Source organism: Camelus ferus, chromosome 7, assembly GCF_009834535.1.
Source record: "Camelus ferus isolate YT-003-E chromosome 7, BCGSAC_Cfer_1.0, whole genome shotgun sequence".
Taxonomy (NCBI): Eukaryota; Metazoa; Chordata; class Mammalia; order Artiodactyla; family Camelidae; genus Camelus; species Camelus ferus.
In genome coordinates, this window is record NC_045702.1 from 22,082,803 (window position 1) to 22,103,726 (window position 20,924).

Consider the following 20,924-nt stretch of genomic DNA (forward strand, 5'->3'; position numbering starts at 1 on the left):
AGTTTAAACTAAGTGCTAACAGAAAACAAAATTCCCCAAAATAAACATATACAGTTCAACACGAGAGAATTTTAGAGAATGGGATACACATGTTGAAGGATGTGGTGTGGGTTGTAAGTGGATTTGTGGTTTATATGCTTAACCTCATTACTTGGATGATTCTGGCAGTTGCTCGAATAGTAAGTTACTTTTTCAGGCTGTAAAGTAATTACTTATTTTGTGTACCTTCTTCTCAGCTGCACTTGGGTGACATGACACTCAGGTTATTTGCTTTCGTGCGCCCGGGGCCTCAAACGGTACTTGGCATAAAGCATGTCGTTGCTGAACGGAAGCTCCTATGTTCAGAACCTTTCTGCCGTGTAAGCAGATGCACGCACACTTAGCACAGAATACTGATTATCCTACTGTTCAACCCAGAAAGAAAATGGTGATGGTTTTAAGAAGCTCATTGTGCCTTAGATGGATTTTTATGTTGCTCTTTTGAAAAATCCTCGCAGTTTATAAGATTTCAAAAATCTTGTAAATATTGCAAGTATAGTATCAGGATTCTAGAATTTCAAATGTCACTTTGTTCCACCTGTAAAGACTTTTTAAATGTTCATTTTTTTTTTTGGAAGCTTAATAAACTGTAGAGCTGTCTGGTGGGATTATAACCCCAAGAACTATATTTCAAATGGTTATTTTATAGAAATCATTGATGGTGATTGTGATAGAGGTTTGTTGGAAATTAAAGGAAGGAAAGGTTAAGGTATATTATTAGCACAGTGTTTATGAACTTCTGCAGACTGCTAAGCCCTCTTCTACTAACTGAAGTTCCCATCAGTAAACCAAAGGTATTTTAAAGATCTGATATACTGAAGTTTACAGTCGATAAGGAAGGTAGAGGAGGGAGGCAGAGAATACAAAATAAAAATAACAAACAAGTAAACTATATACTATTTTAGAAGGCCATAGGTATGTGCTGTGGGCGTAGGGAAGGTAAGGGGCGGAGTGGATTGTACATTTCAATATGACAGACTTGGCAGAGCTCACTGAGAACGTGCCGTTTGGATCAAGACTAAGTGGAAGTGAGGGAGTTAGCTTTGCGACCATCTGAAAAAATGCCTTCCAGACAGAGGAAGCAGCCCTTCAAAGGCCTTCAAGCATGAGTGCCTGGTGAATTCGAACCTCAGGTAGGCCAGTGTGGTAGAGTAAATATTTGAAGTGATTTTTTTAACCAAGTGTGTACATTATGTTTTAAAGTATTTTTAAATAATAGGAAGTAAGTATTATCTTTGAAGTTCCAGAGAAATGGTCAGTCATTGATCCGAGAGAACAATTACGTAGTCTAAGTTTGAATTCAGATCAAAATGTAATCGACGTTATAAGCAACAAGAATCAAAGAGACACGTTTCCTTGTGACACGGGATAGAAATCTTCTTATTGCTGCGGAGATGAACTCCTGACTGTCACATACATACCACCTCCATCTCCACCCAGTGTGAGAGAACAAGGAAAGGGAAGATTAACTTGTCTAAGTATTGACATAAACGCAGTCAGTAACTCTAGCTGTGTTGTAAAAGAATGGTAACATCTCTACAGTGGAAGAAAGACATTAACAAATACCCTTCTTCCCAGAAAATAGCTAATGTCTCCCTAGAAAAAAAAGACACACACAAGCTCCAATGGTTGTTCGGGTGGGTAGGAATGAGCCACCAATATTTATACGCGCTCACAGCAGTCCATCTTTGAGCTGCCATCCGTCTTTGAGCTGGAATTGTGAGTATAAAAATAATCAACATTTCCCGCCACCTGCAGAACATCATCTGTACTTTCAGCTCATTTCCTCAGTGCTTCCTGCAGAGGTTCCATCTGCTTTATACACCTTATTTCTCTACACGTGATTAAAGGTGCGTAGGCCACCTGAGCTGCATACATGGTTGGTGTTAATGAAACAGCTCAAACCAGCACAGCCCACCACGGTGAGACCCTCTGTCGTGTTAGGGACTAGGTTACATAGACACTTGTAAAGCTCACACAGTATGTATTTGGGGAGAAAAAAAACAGGACAACAAATTTCGAATAATTTAAATTACTTTAGTAGGATCATAACTATTGAGAAAACCTTCTAAACAAAATAACGATCTATATAATTAATGGTCTTTAAACTTAACATACCTGGAAGACTGATGAAATTTTTAAGTAAACCCTCCTACAAGAGACTAAAACAAAACAAAACAAAACAAAACAAAACAAAAACAAAACACTGTTATAACCTATCATCATTATAACTTAACATAATTTGTACAATTAATACTTCAGATAAGCAACTATTTCAGAAATTTTTTTTGTGACATACACAGTAAAGCACACGTAGCTCATGGAAAATGACCAATATTTCTTAGTTTATTACTTTTGTAAATCTGGATCTTCATATAAAGTTTACCTGAAATAAAGTACCTGTTGTTTGTTTCAGAATGAAGTATTTCTAGTTTGTATCCAATACCAGGTTAAGAAATATAACATCAAAATATAAAAGTAAAGCCTATATATGTCCCTAATCCTATTCCCCTTGGCTTGTTCCAGAGTTTAGAGGAAAAGCTTTCAGCTGTTCACTGTTGAGTAGGATGTTAGCTGTGGGCTTATTGTAGATGACTTTGGAGAAACATTTTGTTTTAAATATAAATTAACCTTCTATCTCCACAACTTTTCAGTACCCACACCCATGACCATGTGCTAGACCCTTCAACCCATATGCAATTGTTGTGACTTTGCAATCTTATACTTCACTGTTCCGGAGCCTTCAATTTCCAGTTGATTCAGATCCCGTTTACTAAATCGTTTTGTCTCCACGGTGTTTGGTCTGAGCTATAAGAAGCGTGAAATTGCTGCCATCATCGTCTTCACATGGCTCCTCCCTGTTTAACCTTCATGATTCACTGAAAATACCATGTCGTCTTGGTCATTTCACAGCTTTCTAAGCCTGGGTTACATGGGCTTTCTTTGTGAACTCACAGTACCCTGTGCATCTCTCTGTTTTAGCATCTGTTTGAGATTTTTAATTTCAAGGTTAATGTTTTCTCACCTCCACTGGGTGACAAGCTTCTTGAGGACAGGAACTCAAGTCCTTTTCATCCTTGTGCTTTCAGAACCTAACATGGTGCTGAAACAAATCAAAAACTCAGTAAGTGGTTTATGAATGTGTGCCTGATTGAATTATATTACTGTTTTATGATGTTTTTCTTGATGCAATAACTTGTATATTGTTGTCAGTTAAAATAATATTTAAAAGGTCTAAAATAGTATCTATATTTTCCCTGCCCCCTGGAAATTAGTGGGGTGCTATGGGAAAGACAATAAACAAATGGGACCTAATTAGACTTAAAAACTTTTGCACAGCAAACGAAACCATTGATGAAACAAAAAGACAACCTGCTGAATGGGAGAAAATGTTTGCGAATGATACGACCCATGAGGGATATATATCCAACATATATAAACAGCTCATACAGTTTAACGTCAAAAGAAAAAACAAACAACCTGATTAAAAGATGAGCAGAACTGAAAAGACATTTTTCCAAAGAGGAAATGCAGATGGCAAACACATAAAAAGATACTCAGCATTGCTAATTATCAGGGAAATGCAAATCAGAACCACAGTGAGATATCACCTGTCAGGATGGTCATCATAAAAATGTCTACAAATAACAAACACGGCAAGGGTGCGGAGAAAAGGGAATCCTTGTACACTGTTGGTGGGAGTATAAATTGGTGCAATCATTGTGGAAAACAGTATGAAGGTTTATCAGAAGACTAAAAATAGAACTGCCATATGACCCAGCAATCCCACTCCTTAGCATATATCTAAAGGGAACCTTAATTCAGAAGATACATACACCCCAATGTTTATAGCAGCATTATTTATAATTGCCAAGACATGGAAACAACCTGTGTGTGTCCATTAGCAGATGAATGGATAAAGGAGAATTTATACACACACACACACAGGAATACTACTCAGTCATAAAAAAGAATGAATTTTCACCATTTACGGCAACACAGATGGATTTTGAGGGCATTATGTTAAGTGAAAAAAGTCATAGAAAGACAAATACTGTGTGATATCACTCGTATGTGGAATTTTAAAAATACAACAAACTAGTGAATATTACAAAAAAGAAGCAGAATTCACAGATACAGAGAACAAACTAGTGGTTACTAGTGGGGAGAGGGAGGAAGGGAGGGGCAGTATGTGAGGTGGGGAGTCGGAGTACAAACTATCAGGTGTAAGACAGGCTACAGGGATGTATTGTACAGCACGGGGAATATAGCCGATATTGTGAAGTAACTGTAAATGGAAAGTAACCTTTAAAAATTGTGTAAAAATAAAAACAAAAACCCCAATAACAACAAAAAAGAAAAACAATAGAGAAAATCAATAAAGCCAAAAGGTGGTTCTTTGAAAATACCAATAAAACTGAAAAAACTTTAGCTAGATTGACCTACAAAAAAGGAGAGAGGACAGTAAGAATTTTGACCTGTCACCAAGTATATCATTACCAGGTAAAAAGATGTGTGGTGAGAAGAGGACTAAATCCAGAATTAGGAGACAGAGTTCCCATCACTTTGACACTCCTTATGTTCACGCGGGCAAGCCACGTATCACTTCTGACGCTTGGTTTCCTGATGTCTAATAGAAGAGAGTCAAAATGGATGCTAAGATGACATTATATTTGTATTATTTGGGACTCAAAATTTTTCACATGAGAACGTGGTTTCCTGTAAATGGTAGGCTTCTTCCCTTGGTTATGTTCTCCTTTAAGGCTGCAAATGTTTAAGTTTTGAAAAAGCAATTCTTTTTAATGCTAGAGCATTTCTTTGGAGGTCCTTGCTCATATCTTCCTCATGGCTGAGGTTTAGTCATTAACGTATTGAGTCAGGATAACAGCCCTTAAGACTTCTATGCCCAAAGAAAGCCACGGACTAAGTCGTCAGAATGTAGCTTATCAGGTAGAGGAGAAATTTAAGGGTAATAGTCTCTTCTTTTTAAAGAGACTCTATATTGTGACCTTCAGATTGTATATAGATAAAACGGAAAAGAGTCAAAGAACAGCCATCAACGTGATGAAGAAACTCGTTATATTTGGGGAGGAGTTACTCTTTGCTTTTTTCACTGGTCATTTCCTGGCTTTATCAGGCCCTGGTTCAGAACGCCAGCCGTGCAAGGAATTGATTTCTCGTGAAGTGAATTACTTGAGAATTACAGACAGGTTGAGGACATGGGGTCACTGATAAAGGTAGCAGATGTACATAGGCCAACATAACTAAGTTCGGTAACATTGAAGACCCTGTAATTGTCAGAGAAAGGGATGTGTTTCAATGAAATGTTCCATATGTGCCCCTGTACTTGAAACATATCATTATATTGGCTATATTTAAAACAATATGCAATGTGACAGTTTTTAAATATGTGATTGCATGATGAGATAGATACTAAGCTCTCAGTAACCACAAAGGGCGTTTTCGTAACACACTAATCTAAAAAAGAGCATTTGAAATACACTAGTTTATCAATTGCTTCTCCATGAAAATGGAATAGTGGCAGAAATTTAGAATTTTCCATACACAGTAGTTTCTGTTTTCATTGCACACGTATCTGATAATACATATTATATAAACACACAGTGAATATGGGAATAAGACTTCTAATTTTTCTACTTATGATACTAGTAAAGAAAAATCTATACAGCATAGCTTTCTTCTAGATGCTGGATACCTGCAAAATTGTAATATCCATTTGTCATTTACGATTGAGTAGCTCCAAAGGAGCCATTGCGATGCGTAATATGCAAGCGTTAAAAAATAATCTGCAAGATGCATCAACAGCAATTGTTTTATGCTATCAAAATAGAGCTTATGCATTACCTTTTATAATGCCATGACACTGTGAAAAGTTTTAAATCTTTGTAAAGATATATATATACATATATCTCCTGTTTTTCAAACTCTTCTGAAGTGTAATTTTATTGAAGCAAAGAACAGTATGTCAGAGAATAAGTTAAAACACAGCACTTTGACTTGCTGCAAACCTTCCAAAGCCAGTGGATTTCCGCCTCACTGGGAGGTCACACTCCACTCATCCCTATTGTATTTCTGCCTTCAGCTTCTGCTCTTCTCCCCTTCCTCGCTCACTGACCTCCTTGTATACCTGAGTGATACCTAGGGTATTCCAGAATTAGAATAATTAGAATAACATTTGCATTTGCGTTCGTCTGTCTGGAATACCTTTCCCCAGACATTCACATGGCTTGCTGAATAACTACTTTATTTATTCAAATATTACTTTCTTGGGGTTTTTATGGTTTCCTCTGCGTTTAAAAATGCAATCCCCATGCACACAGCCTAGGCTTCCCTTCCCTGATCTAGTTTTTCTCCTCACCATTATCACTTGCTGTGTGTATTATTTTAATGTGGCTTAGTATAACTGTTTACTTGTCCTCACTGGAATGTAAGACTATAAGCCGCAAACATTTATGAATCTCTTTTTTGCTGTGGCTTCACTGGTGCCTAGCTCTGGATGGGCCACATAGTAGGTACATGATATTTGTTGAATGAATGAGTGGGCTGTAAAACAGATCCAAAGAGAGAATGCACAGGGATTTGATGCTGAAATAAGTGTGGTGAGATGGTTGAAACTAGAGTTTAGGGCCAAGAAGTCACTGGGACTAAAATGTTAGTCACCAATATTAACAAATGGATTAATGTTTTTAAGGTTATCGACAGAGCCCATAATGGGTGACCATTTTATTTTACTTGCTAATTTGATGTTTGCCTTTGTGAACATTATTTTGTATATGTTAAAAAGGGGCTTATGATACTTTAAAGGAGGGTCCGATTAGAACGCGATTCCATCATGAGTTAAAGGGAGGTCTGGAGCACAGCTACAGGACAAGGCTCTTGAAAAATATTTGTTTTTGGAAAAAAAGAGAAAGAAAAAGAGGAAGGAGGGAGGAAGAGTGGGAGGAAAAACAGTGTCAAATATTTGAGAATTCTGTGCCATAGGGTGACTGTGACAGAAATGAGATAAAAGTAACCTAATTCAGTTAATGAATTTTTAATTACATGAAGGTAAACCTGCAGTTCTGGATACAAATGACCATCGGTTTATTTTCAGAATCATGTGAGAAAGTGACAGAATTATCAAAATACGTTGTAGCTTTTCTTGCTGTGTCAGAGAATCTAAAGGACAGTAGTACCGATCAAGCCAAAGATAAAACTGGAAAAATAATGATCCTGTAGAAGATGACTCCGGGGGGCATCGTAACGAAACTCGTTTTAACTGGTTTAAGAACACCGCGCGGGGACGCGTTCTGCTGGAGGCGCGTGCTAACCGAGGAAGGGGAATTCGGCCTTGGAGGAGGGAAGCGGTCCGCCCAGAGTCTCCCAGTATAGTTTTGGCAGAACTCGAACCAAAGTGATTTTAAGAAACTCCCAGATCAAGTACTTGTATTTTCTTTATTTGTGTTAATTCATTCTTCTATTCAGCTATTATTTTTGAAGGCCTACCATGTGCCAATGACCACTGTAAGCACTATGCATACCGGATTAAAATAATCCCTGCTTTCTTCCTTCTAATGTAGGAAGACAGACATTAAAATAGAAATAAATGCTCCGGAGGAAAACAGAGCAGGCAGGGGGATGGCGGGCAGCTGCGGCGGGGGTGGGCCTGAGCGGTGAGAGGTGGGCGCGGGGGGCGCGGGCTCCTGCGGGCAGACGGCGCGCGACGCAGGGAAGAGCACGTGCGCGGCTCCAGGGAGGGGCCCGGCGACCTGTCGGGGGAACGTGCGGAGGGCGGCGTGGCCACAGCCAGAGGAGCGAGGGGCCGATGAGCGGGGCGGCAAGGGGGAGCCGGAGCTCTTGGAAGAACTAGACTTTTACTGCGAGCGAGAGCGGTGCCCCGGGAGCATGAGCCGTGTCGGAATCTGACTTGCACTGGAGGGGGCTTGGCCTGGCTGCTGTGTGCGGGGGAGGCATGAGGTAGGCGGCTGGCAAGAGGGACTGGTTAGAGGGCCTGGCGGGGATGCAGGAGGGGGCCCCCGGGGCTGGGACGAGAGCAGTGCGGGGTGGGGGTGAGGAGTGCTCAGGTTCTGAGGACGTACCGAGGGTACAGCGGGCGGGATTCCCCGACAGGCTGCCGGGTGTGTGCAGGAGCAAGGGAAGCGCTGAGGGCGTCTCCGAGGCTTTTGTCCTCAGAACTGGAGGAATGGAGTTGCCATTTTCTGAAATAGGAAGGCAGATGAGGGGCAAGTTCTGGACGTCTCTGTCTCTCTCAGTCTGTCTGTCTTTCTGTCTCTCTCTTCCTCCCTCCTGACCCCCCACTCTTCCTTCTCCTGTAAGCTATCACTTGCCTGTTGAAAAACTGGGTTGTATGATGTATTCAGTTTTCCACAACATGGATTTTCCTGTTTCCTATTGGTGCCATTTAACACGTTCCCCTTTCCCCTGTATTTTCTAGAAGCTGGCAGGTAGATCTGTAAGCCTGGTGAACCCAATGTCTGATTTTTGTCCACACTGCTCCACTGTCGTGCTGTGTACCAGCTCACCCACCCCCACCCCCCATGAGACACATCTCCTCTGGTTTCCCTTGTGGTCATATTAGCAGCCAGGAATAATCCTACTTAGACACTAACTTGTTACAGGTCACAAAATGATGCCAATTCTATCCTTTTATCTTTATTTATGAGCTGAAATATTTCCATAAAGGGAGCATTTCATTACACTACAGTTCATAAAGGTAAGGTAGACTAAATGCTGGATTATTTGTCTTTGTTTACCAGTATTCAAAATAACGAGTTAGTTATCTAACGTCTTCCAAAATTAAACATTTCTGTTTTTTTTTTTTTAGTGAACTCATGGAATTAAATATACTTGATGTATTTTAATTTATTGTGGGAAATTTTTGTTGATATTAATTAAAATCATCTTTCTGCGGCCCTGGGGGTCGTTGAACTGCCCTGTCTCCAGTAATTTGTTTCCGATGTGACCGTAATACATTCCAGGCTCCTGTTACCCATTTCTAGCCCTGGAATCAGCCATTTCTCTGGGAGCCTAGTTTTCTCTATGGAAAATAGTATACTGAGTGATGACAGCCTGGTGCCAGAGACTGGTCCTTGTTTGGAGACATTTTCAGCAGACAGAGCTAGGGCATATGTCTGCATTTTAAAAGATGACATCATCCTGGGTTCACAGAGATGCTTCTGATTCGCATTCAGAAGTACATAGGATGTTAATTTAACCTCATCAATCTTGTATCTGCTTCTCCTTTTCACACATGGAAACTTTCAGGGTCTAAAACACCAGGATGATTACTGACTTACTTCATCCAACGTGTGTCGAGCGTGCCAGTAACAGAGCACATGGTGTCTAATTTGACCTGAAAGGTCAGGGTGGAGAGAACACTTGTTGACAAGATGAGGCTGTGTGTTCTGATTGGAGCAAACAGCACGGACAAAGACCCAGAAGCTTGAGAGCACCTAGTTCATCGAGGAAGACGCAGACACTGTCCTACGGGAGGAGTGCGGGGTTACAGAGTCAGGAAGGCTCCCGAACCCAGGGGGCCTCACCTTCAGTGCTGCGGACCTCAGAGCATCAGCCAGATACTCAGGCTGTTCGTTTCTGTTTTAATATTTTTTTTTATTAAAAGCAATTCTTGTACTTGTTTTTAATAAAAAATATTACTTCCCTCCTTTGTTGATATAACCAGAATTTAGGTGTGAGAGAAGGGTACGGGTTACTTTGAGGATTGCTCTCCTTACCTCTGCTCCTCAGCAGTTCAGGGAAAGCACGAGCAAAGTGTAGCTCACTTATTTTTTGACAATTTGAAGACACGTTTGCATACTAATGACCCATTGTCCTGGCATTCTTCCCCCCTACAGAGGACAAAGTGTGGACCATAGTGTCTCACGATTTGCAGATGCAGACGACGGTGGTGGGCTACAACCCAGAAAAATACTCAGTGACACAGCTCGTTTACAGCGCCTCCATGGACCAGATCAGCGCCATCACCAGCAGCGCTGAGTACTGTGAGCAGTACATCTCCTACTTCTGCAAGATGTCGAGGTTGTTGAACACCCCAGGTAGGCTGAGCATGGAATGTTACTTTTAATTACTATCTCAGCTGGTGGCTGGAATTACCTGCACAGTCCAGCAGGTGTGGCTTATTATCTTAGCAGTCCGGTCCTCCGAGTGCAGGCAGCTGTGAAAGGAAACCGGAGCCACTCGCTTTGTTTTCGAGGGAAGGAAGCTCGGAACGTTGAACTTTCTTTTTTAAATTCCACTGTCTTTAATTTAGAGGTTTTCCAGTTTTACATGCATAGGTGCGTGTATGTGAGTGTTTCTCATGCTTAATTATCAGTAGTGGCTTCGGGCGAACGTTTATCAGAGCTTCTTGTGAACGTTCAGGTAGTCCCCTTTGAGTTCTTCAGTTGTCTTTATGTAAAGATGGAAGAATCCCAAAGGCTGTCTGCAGGTAAACAGTTCACAGATCAGTGGTAGAATTTAGGGCTCTCTGCTGTCTACAGTCGTTTAACAGTATCTGCTGGGCTCAAGAAATCTGCCCTAATTTTTTTTTTTCATGATGGCTTACTTTTAACAATGCTTCAGGGTGTGTGTGCATGCATGCGCGTGTGCGTTAGGGATTTAGAAAACCGAGTTTACAGAGGGTACACTGGAGATATCTTTACCACAAGGGCTGTACACTCTGGGGTTCCTGGCAGTAAAGTCAATATGTTGACAGAAAACGAAATCTCTCTGTCTATAGTGTAACATAGTAGAAATAAATCATGTGCCCTGAGTCAGGGAGACATAAGTTGACAGTTTTCAGCCTTGCCACCCCCCAGGTATGTGCCTTTGGCCGAGTTCATTGAACTCCTGTGCCTCGGTTTCCAGTGTCTTTTCAGGCAAACAGGGATCCTAATGCCTATCTCAGGGTGACTGTGAGGCTGTAATGAGGCAGTATACCCTAAGTGCTTATTACAGGGCTTAATGCACGTAAGGACTTAATAAACAGCAAATAATACATTGATTACTTTTTAATGTTAAGCAACTTTGGAAGCGGCATTATGCTGGAGACCAGTTGCCCCCAAATCAGTGATGTATTGGAGCCCGTGTTGTAGGGAGAAGTTATAAGCAAGACAGTTTATAATATTTTGAAGATTTAAGTGCTTTTTATGTGCAAAGACTTGTGCTAAAATTACAGAAAAGTGTACCTTATGAACTCTAAGAAAGTGAAATCTGTAAGATACGAGAATGAGTGGTTCAGACAGTTAGGGCTCCCGCTACTTGGAGAAGGAAGACGTGACCGTGGCTGGGATGTTAGAATGATGTGTCATTAAAGAGGTCGAAAGACAGTTTGAGGCCGGTGAAGGAGAGTAAACGGGAGTCTGGAAGACAGAAGACGAATGATCCTTCAGGCCACTGTGCGGAGTAGTTTAGCAGAGGCAGCGCTCACGTCGAAGAGCAGTAAGAAATAAGGTTGGAAAGTAAAAATGGGAGCAATGGTGGAGGAAGAGAAATGCGATGCTGGAAATTTTCCCCAAAGGCCAGTCCTGCTCAGGCTTTGGTGTGCGTTCGGATAACCTGGTGAGATTAATAAGGCACAAACCGCGGGGCTCCACTTCTGGCTTTCTGACCCAGTAGGTCTGAGGCGGGCTCCAGAATTTTCATTTGTAATGAGTTTTATGGACTGCATTGTGTCCCTCCAAAATTCATAAGTCGAAGTGCTAACCCCCAGTGGGACTGTATTTGAGACAGGGCTTTTAGGAGATCCCTCAGTTTCAATGAGGTCAGGAGGCAGGGCTCCTACTCTGATTGGCTTGGTGGCCTTAGAAAAGGAAGAAAAGCCTGGAAGAGAGCTCTCACCAGGTGGAGGTGGCCAGCACCTCTAACTTGTGCTTCCAGCTTCCAGAACTGTAAGAAAATAAATGACTGTGGTTTAAGCCATCCAGCCTGAGACTAGTCCAGCAGCCATCGAGTTCCCAGGTGGTACTAATATTGCTGGTCTAGAAGCCACTCTGAGAACCTTGGCTGCGGGCAGTGGGAATCCCTTAGGGCCCCTACAACTGTTTTTCTATCCACCTTCACTTATCACAGCCTTTTTGTACTGGGTCCCATTTTCAGTGCTAGGAAGAGTCGCCCGAGGATTATAGAGACTCCAGGGCACTCCGCACGGTTAATGAATCCATCAGCTTGTCCGCACTCGGTTTCAAGCGTGAGGGCTCCTCATCGCAGTTCATTCCAAGGATCTCAGTCTTCAGTCCTGGAGGGGATGATGGGGGTGAGGGAAGGCTGCTGACCAGAAAAATAACCTGGTACCATCAGCTTTACTTTCTTTATTTTCTTCCATTTTCCTATAAACTCTAAAGTCAACTTTTACTATTTAAATTTTGCTCTGGTGGTTAAAAAACACAATGCAACTTCCAGACTAGTTTAACTTACAGTTGGGGCACCAGGAGTGTTTGGCTTGGAGGTCAGAGAAACAGTTGCCCTTAGTGCTGCTGGGCGTGCAGTTCATTCCTTCCCCTCCCTCTTTGGGACCCTCTGTCTCTTCCCCCAGCCACGAAGTAGCCTCCCATGCTTACTGCCCTCCTTCTGAAAATACAGGATGTTCAAAAACATCAGGAAACATAGGATAAATGTGTTTTTAAACAATACTTCAGTTACATTTTCTAATAATGAGCTAAACACACTTCTCTTCAACCTTCAGACACCTTTTCAGGGGAAGAACTACTAAATTGAAATCAGGCGTGAATTGTTCATCTGTGCAGTAAGCACACTGATTTATTTGTGTTTCCTGATATTTGCAGATTATTGTAAATAACAAGCTGTACTTTGAAAATAAGTTTAGCATATCCTTCTCGCCTTTTGGGACACTCTCCACGTATCAAAATTTCACTCACATAGGGTACTTCATAAATATTTGCTGGCTGGAAAGAAATGAAAAATATATCCAGCCTTCAAGCAGTTTTAAAACAAATGAGTCCATAGAAATTTTAGGCTACTTGTTCCAGTGCTGAGTCCCGTGGTGTGATTCTGACTTGGTAGAACTTGGTTGGGGCCCAGGAATGTTTGCTTTTAACAAATACCCATGGATCATTCTGTGAGCCGTTCACTGAAAAATACCATCTTTAATTTATGGGTGAGGTCTCTTGTGTTGGATTTTAAGGTGTCAGTTCTCAATGTGGGAGAGGATTACAGGGAATGTTGGGGCTTGTCTGACCAGTTGAAATAAAATGGCATGCAGAACCACCTCCTCCTTCAGCTGAAATAAATTGGCATGGTGGTCCTTTTAAAATCCCTTTCATAACTAAATATTGTAAAGTGAGTTCCAGCCTGCCCTTCTGAGTCACTTTTCACATCCCAATCTCCGTTTTCCAGACTAATTAATCAGTAGAATAGCTGAGGCAAGGAAAAGGCGTGGTTGCTATAGCAAATTTTCCTGTATTACTGTTTTCTGTGTGTGTCCAAATAAGAAAGAACGCAATTTAATAAAAATCTTTAATTTGCTGTTTTCAGGAGCTAATGTTTGCTGTAATTGGCTTTTTCCCTCCTTCCTGGTAACATTCAATTTTAAATATCCATTTACTTGTTCTTAACTAAGGCTGAATTATATTGGAACTTCTGTAGTAGTACTTGTGACATCTGTTTGAATACAAAGTATATTCATTATAGTCGTGGCAATTAAAATGAATATCAGATGGGTTTGTAATAGCTCTGCACTTAAAATGTTATTCTTTATTTTAAGAGCCTTGCCCTCAAGAGTTCATCTGGGGCTCTATCGTTTCTAATGACACTTAAGACTTGATTTTGTGTGTGTATGGACCTCATTTTTATTTTGATAAATGTTTGCTTGTACCATTCCATTAGCTAACAAAAGTAGAGTTACTCATTAATGGTTTCTCATAATTTTACAAGGATAGTAATTTATGACTGCAATGTTATCTTTTTTTCATTACTACAAATTTTTAAGAAAGAATCAATTTTAACGTAATGCTTTTGCCATTCCTTACGGTCATGTCTCTTCTTGCAATGTAACTATTAATTCAGTTATCCTTAATCAACTTAATAAAAGACATAGAAACAAAACAAATAAAGTAATTTTGTTCCATGCCAATTTGAAAATAAATAAATTAACTCTACTCAAAGAGAAAAAAACATGAACAGCTATCCAAAACCAAAAGGATGTAAATGTTTTATATTTATATCCCCAGAAGTGCAAATATACTGATACTTGAACTTAATGAAAGGCAGAAATCTCTAAACAATAAATCTACTTCTGAAATAAATACCTTAAGAACTTGAATTTGATAATTAGACTCCAGGAGAAAGTTTCGTTAGATCTCACTTAAGTCAAGTCTTAGTCAACAATCCTAATGCTTTTAGATGGAAAAATATTTCTCTATATTTGGACAAGAACTGTTAGCCTGCTTTTAAAATATCTGTATATTTTAGATACACTGCAGTCATTATATTTATTTAACAAAACATTATACTTTCTAATTAAGAATTTTCTGCTGAAGTATTTATGCCCTACATATATAAATATTTATTTAATTATAGAGATATAAAGGTGATATGTTTTCTATTTTTCTGACTGTATTTAGTGTTGTTTTCATTGGTTCACAGTGTTTCATTTCTTTTAATTCCTCAATGTAGTCTTGTTCTCGTAAGTCATAGTTTTATTGCTGCTTTTGTTGAAAGAAGCAATATAAATTGTCCATCTTTTTGGGTAGTTTTCTATTAGATTTTGTATCTGTTGAAAAGGAGTTATGTTCACAATTTTCGCCTATAAAGTAAGCCGCGTAGAATTCAGTATACTTTAATGATACCAACCTGTGATTTAGTGGCATCCAGAAGACAAGAAAACATGACTCTGGCATTGTAACTTATCACCTATTTTTAGAAAAAAAAAATTCTAAACTTTGGGGAAGCTATCAGGAAAGTGAATTTTCCAAGTTTATGATATGCGTTTTAAGAAACCATGATGCTTAACTCTTGAAACAACATAGATAAAATGTCGTTCAGCTGTAACTGAAGATCGGCCTTTTCAGTAAATGAAACTTACTGTGACTAGTCAATATATTAATCAAAAGATTAATCATTTATCTAATTATTGTGTTAAATAATTGTACTAAAATTGGAGGATATAATTAAATGGGACGAGCAAGGAAGATAATAATAACTAAGAGGTAAAATTAGAAAATTAAATCTGGTGATGTCGCACAGCCAGGCAGCTGGCATCTTCATCGAGGACACTGTAGTTGAAAGGGACAGAATGGTCCCAGGGGAGAACAGGGGCTATGTCAGCGATGTGGGTGGTATGGATGGACGTCTCAGCTGGAATATTAGATGAAATAATCAATCCACAAATACTCGATGTCTCGGGTGGATCAGGAATTGTGATGTATCACTTGAGATGTGAAGGATTCAAATGAGTTAACTAAGAAAAAAAATGGCAGGGGGCTTCCAGGTTTGAGGTGTCAGAATGTGCAGGATTCTGAGATGCAGGTCAAGGTGCTCGGTGCTCAGAAGGAAGTGAGAGAAGTCAGGATGGCTGCAGTAGGGAACTTGAGGGCAAGGGAGAGAGGAGTGGAGATCAGTGCAGAGTCTCTGCGTGATGGTAAGGGTTCCACTGGAAGGGCAACTGAAATGGTTGTAAGGAGGGGAGCTCTGGCTGTGATGTGGAGAGCAGAACGGAGGAAGGGCAGAGTTTGTATGAAGACACCATCTGGCTCAGTGTCATGGGTACGGATGCAACTGCGTGACGGGGTGCTCGCTGGGAATTAAGAGGAAAGACTTTGCTTTTAAGGTTAGGTAGTAAAATAAACAGGATCTGTGACTGCTCGTATGTGGAGTAGCTGTAGGGGAGGGGGAAATGCACTTTTCCCATGTACCCAGGGGTAAAGATAAAATGGGTGGCCACGAACAGTTGTGACGCCTTCATAAGATGACTCATCAAGGTCGTGGGAGGAGCAAGAAGGAACCGAAGGAGGGAAATGCTAATTCAAAAAAGTGATTTGAGGAAAGGATGCAGCTAAGTAAAGGGACTCAGAAGTAATGATCAGAGCAATAGGAAGAGAATCAAATTAGAAAAGCCTTATATGGGGAAGCTAAGGGAAATGAGCGTTTAACAATAGACGAGTAAAAAACAAAAACAGGAACACTGAGATGTGATTAGTGGCGAAACATAGAAGGAAGCCAGGCCCTAGCTCTGGCTATTGCGAGGCCACTGGAGTTTCACATCTGTGGGGTCTGGTGGTTAAAGCCAGTGAAGGACAAATGGGAAAAGGAAACGGACAGTGAAGGTTTCCCAAAGGTCCCATGGTAAAGGGGTGGCTAAGTGCAGAATGACTGCTTAATTGGAAGGCAGAGCCTAAGCAAGAGTTTGGGATTTTTTTAAAAAATATTTTTAAGGATGAAGGAGTTGAGCGAGTTTATAAATGCAGGAGACGATGGAGAGGCTGAAGCTAAAAACAAAAGACAGGAAAGGAATGTAATAGGTCCCAGGAGAGAAAAGAAAGTATGGAATTTGCCTTGGCAGAGAATGAACACCTGCTCTGAGAAAGGAAATCAAGGAAAGGGTAGAGATTTTCATTAAGTTCTATTGACCAATACCATCCTTGACATTTTTATCTCATTTAACTCTCAAAGTTATGCAAAGTAGATTTTATTATTTCCATCTTGCAAAACAGGGCCCAGAGAGGTGAATAAACCCACTGAAGGTCACTGCAGTGCAAGTGAGAAGGCTGGGGTTCAAATGCAGATCAAGCCCATTACAAACCTTTCTTCCTGACACACTGAGAAAGTGTGAACACAAAGAGAGCTCACCAAAGTGAGGATTCCACTCGTGCTGGCCGGAACTGTACCCACCCCATCTCTTCAGCCAGCATGAAAGAACAGGTTCCCTCTTGTCAGTTACTTCTGTCTATAATTAGAAGTGCTCTTTGCCAAGTCCAGTCTTCCTGATTTATAAACTAATCTAAGGTTAGATTTATTGAGGGTACCTAGACTGACTTCTACTGAGAGGGTACTCATTTCAAGTTGCCAAAGTTTTGAGTTTTAAGGAGAGACTTTGAAGAACATTAACCTTCTATAACTTGACAAAGATTGTTTTTATTGCTGCCGCTTTATTTTGTGAGCTCCTGTAAGTGTGTGTGTAGCTTCATTGTTTTAATGACTAAAGTAGAAATGAATGAGAACTTTGAAGTTACATCGCTCTGCAGAATTTGGAAGTTGTCTTCTCATGTACTTAAATCATGAACCTTTTTTGTTTGTATATTATCTTTAAAAGTATCCATTTTAATGACATTATAAAATGAGGATGAAACCTAATTGGTCAGACTTTGTAAATTATATTTTAAAATATCTGTCCTAAACAGGACACTGAGAAACAGAATCAGTCTTACTGTAAGAATCTCTGGGCGATATCTGTAGTACTATTGAGAAATTACTCATTTATTCAGCAAACGGTTATTGAATACAAAATACCCTGTTAGGTGCTGTCAGAATACAAGGAAGGCAAAGATGATACTTTTTAAAATAGCGTGTGCCTTAAAATATAGACTGAAGCATTTTTATAATGAAAATAGTCCATTTGTATATGTCATAAATATTTAAAGGATTTTACTGGTACATCTTAGATAAAAGATGGAATAAACTTAGAATTTAATAATTTTTTTAAAATTTTGATTTGTGTATTTTGTGTTGGGTAAACCCCTCCTCCCCTGTTTTCAAAGGTTGCATTGGGGGAAAGATCAGGAGTTACCTGGGGAAGCTTAAGAATGGGAGGAGGTTGGGGTTCAGAGTTCTGTTGGCCAGCGTCTCAGTCCAGGTTCAACCAGAGAAACAGAACAAGTTTATAAGATATTTATATACAGTTAGAGATGTATTGCAAGGAGCTGGTCTACACAGCGGAGGAGCCTGGCCAGGCAGCCGCGCGTTTGGGCGCTGCCAGGAGAGGCAGGCTGGGCCGCTCGGGAATGAGCTGATGCTACCATCCATGAATGGAGCTGCTGCTTCCAGGGCTCAGCGCTAGGTCCTTACGCCTGTTTGAATCTGCCAGGTTGTCTGGCATGACCCCTCTTACTTAAAGTCCTTTAGCAGTGGACTTTCATGACATCTGCAGAATACCTACACAGCGGCACCTAGACTCATGTTCAGCTGAAAACTGCGTGCCTTCGCCTAGCTAAGTTTCCACATAAAACTGGCCATCACAGCCAGAAAACGTATTTGTAAACAAACGAGTGAGAAACCCTAGAGGAGCCCCACTTTATCCCCCCAGCTGCGCATCGCGCCCCTCTCCGGCGGCGTCGACAGGTGAGCTGCACCTGCTGGAGGCGCTGAGGGAGCTTTTATTCCCAGCCCTCTCTCCCCTCCTCCCGGGGGTGTGTGTGAGCCTGGTGTCACGCTGCCGATGCTGCAGTATCGTGGTACATGGTTACAGCGGCGGCAAGTGGAATGAATCGACCATGTTGTTTAAAAAAAAAAAAAAAGGAAAGCACCTGTAGAAACCTCTGTTTCACATTTTGACCACGCTGGCATGCGTCCACAAAGGATGTGGCATTCATGGCTCAGTATTCACTCAGACTTCTGCCTAAAGGGAAGCGTCTCCATTGATCCATATAAGACCACCCTGTGTCCGTAGTCTCAGCAAAGCTGCAGAACAGCTCTGTCACCCTGTCAGCATGATCTTGCCATCTTGTTTTGGTTGTTGACTGATAACTGAATCCGATCCCCTCTCTGTGAAAAGGAAAGGTAATGTTAAAAACGTTCAGAGTTTAAAAGCAACTCATTTTTATTAGAATTGCGTATGGATGAAATAATGGATAAATTTTATTTCAAAGAGTGTATGCTTTCTAAGTTGTTACTTTCCCACCAGTGAGTGACGAAACTTCTCTAAAATACTGTCACCCAAGTGGCAGCTGGATTCTGTTACCCTGTTGGGTTTGCTTACTGCTTACCGTAAGCCGGCGCCTGGCGGTTATGTGACAGTGAATAACGTTGCGGGGTCGGTTGACTAGGAATGCCACCGCTGCCTGGTCTTCATCCCAGGTCTTGTATTCTCTTAAAGGAAATGATGACTCTTTTTTGTCTTCCCGCTCTTGGTATTGGATCTGGAATTCAGGCTAAATACATTATCACCTATAGTTGGAGTAAATCATACTTTAAAATAATCATCTCCAAATTAGATAATGTTAAAATGGAGAGGAAATGGCGTTCGTAGTAAGTGTTTACCATGGGTCTTTACATACATTGGTTCATTCCGTCCACCCCCAAAGCTTTGCAAGTTGATAATCACTATTTCCATTTTATAACCGAAGAAACAACTTTAGAAGGGTTAATTAACTTAGCAAAGGAAAAACAGTAAATGTGCTGAGAGTCTGAACTAAGATTAAAATCTAGGCTAATGTGCCTCTTGAACCCATGAATTTTCTACCAAAATGTTTTTTTAAAAGGCAGGGAAGGAGAGGAGGAACGGTAGGGGAGAGGGAGGGGAAGAGGGGCAGAGAGAGAAGAAAAAAGAGGGAGAGAGAAGGAAAGAGAAAAACACAGTGGGACCCCTAATCAATTGGGAAATTTTTAATTTCTTCCAGACTGCAGAATTAGCATGTGCTCTCAGCATAGTTAAAGATGAAGGCTGAAGCATTTTTGTTAAGCTGTAGGCCAAAAAGAGACATTTATAAGAGCTGCAAAACCTTCGTTTCGAAATCCTACCTTTGTTTTTCAGTATCCCTGATTTGGACCTGACAAGTATATTTTTAAAAAGATGGTTTCAATGACAGTTTGTTTGGAACCATATTGAAAAACATTGTATATGAGAAAAATAAAAGCAAGCTTCTCTTTCTACAAAGCACTTGACTTTCATGTTTTTAATATCAAGGTATTTCAGATAGAACAGGTGAATTGTGTATTGATGAAATAGAAAAATGCTGCGAAAGGTTATCCACTTCTTTTCAGACATCAGATAGGAAAACAAAATGCCGACCTTAAAAAAAATCTTTTCAGAAGAAACTCGTATCCCTCAGCCTAACACACATGACATGCCCAGCGCTGCGTTCTCACCTTATTAATTTGCTGTCAACACGTTGCTCGGAGATGTACTAGAATAAGGAGGAGCAGAGATGGCTGGCCAGGCCTGGCAGTGGGAGGGCAGTGCCTGAGGGCTGGGCCCTGTGACCTGGACACGGGTAGAAAAGTCAACCAGCAGAGACGAAGAGATTTATTCTCTTAGGGTGGGAGTGGTTTATTGTCAAAAGAATAAAATGACCCTCAGTTTGGTCTTACAAGTGGGAAGGAGAGAGGATAAGGGGAGGTGGTTCTACATTGGGTAGCAGGAGGGAGGGGACTGAGTATGGGGGCGCGGGGGTGGGCAGGGCAGGGGGGAAAGGCCGGAGGGAACGTGGGAAAATCTCTAGAACAGACAGCCCGCTCTGCAGTTCTGTCCAGCCAGGCTGTGGATTATATGCAGTACCTCACAATTTTGATAAAATCGTATTAATCTAGTCAGCCCAAATGTTAAGATCAGTTCATCTTTCTTCTTAGAAGGCAGCCCTGTAAAGGTCTCTAGCAACCAAACTGTTTTCATTTTGTTTCACGTCAAAACATCAAAATGGGAAGGTGATCGGAGCAACAAAATCATGAGGACCCGTGTTATGAGATGCTCCAGTCTGCTGAGTGAAGCTTAGCACATAACCGCGGACAGACAGGCTTCTGCTGTTAGCCAGTTACAAGTTTGCATGACGAGAACTGAGAGAATAACGTATAAGGTTTTTATGTAAAAATAGGAAGTATTAATGCAATAATGCCAACCAGAGCAGGGAAGAAATGTGTCCTTCTTGAATGAATAGTCATTAAACGTTGGTCTCCTAGACTGTCACAGAGGGTTTGAA

At 40.8% G+C, this 20,924-nt stretch overlaps 1 protein-coding gene across 1 annotated transcript in view; it reads left to right on the forward strand.

The window, feature by feature from the left end:
- The window catches only part of LOC102513310 (contactin-associated protein-like 2), a 1,230,151-nt gene extending 1,209,431 nt beyond the window's left edge, over nt 1–20,720 (forward strand). Inside the window, exons 14-15 of the mRNA XM_032484371.1 lie at nt 9,915–10,115; nt 20,578–20,720. Coding sequence (XP_032340262.1) covers nt 9,915–10,115; nt 20,578–20,720 — 344 coding nt within the window. The remainder of the gene's footprint in view (nt 1–9,914; nt 10,116–20,577) is intronic.
- The last annotated feature ends 204 nt before the right edge of the window (nt 20,721–20,924 follow it).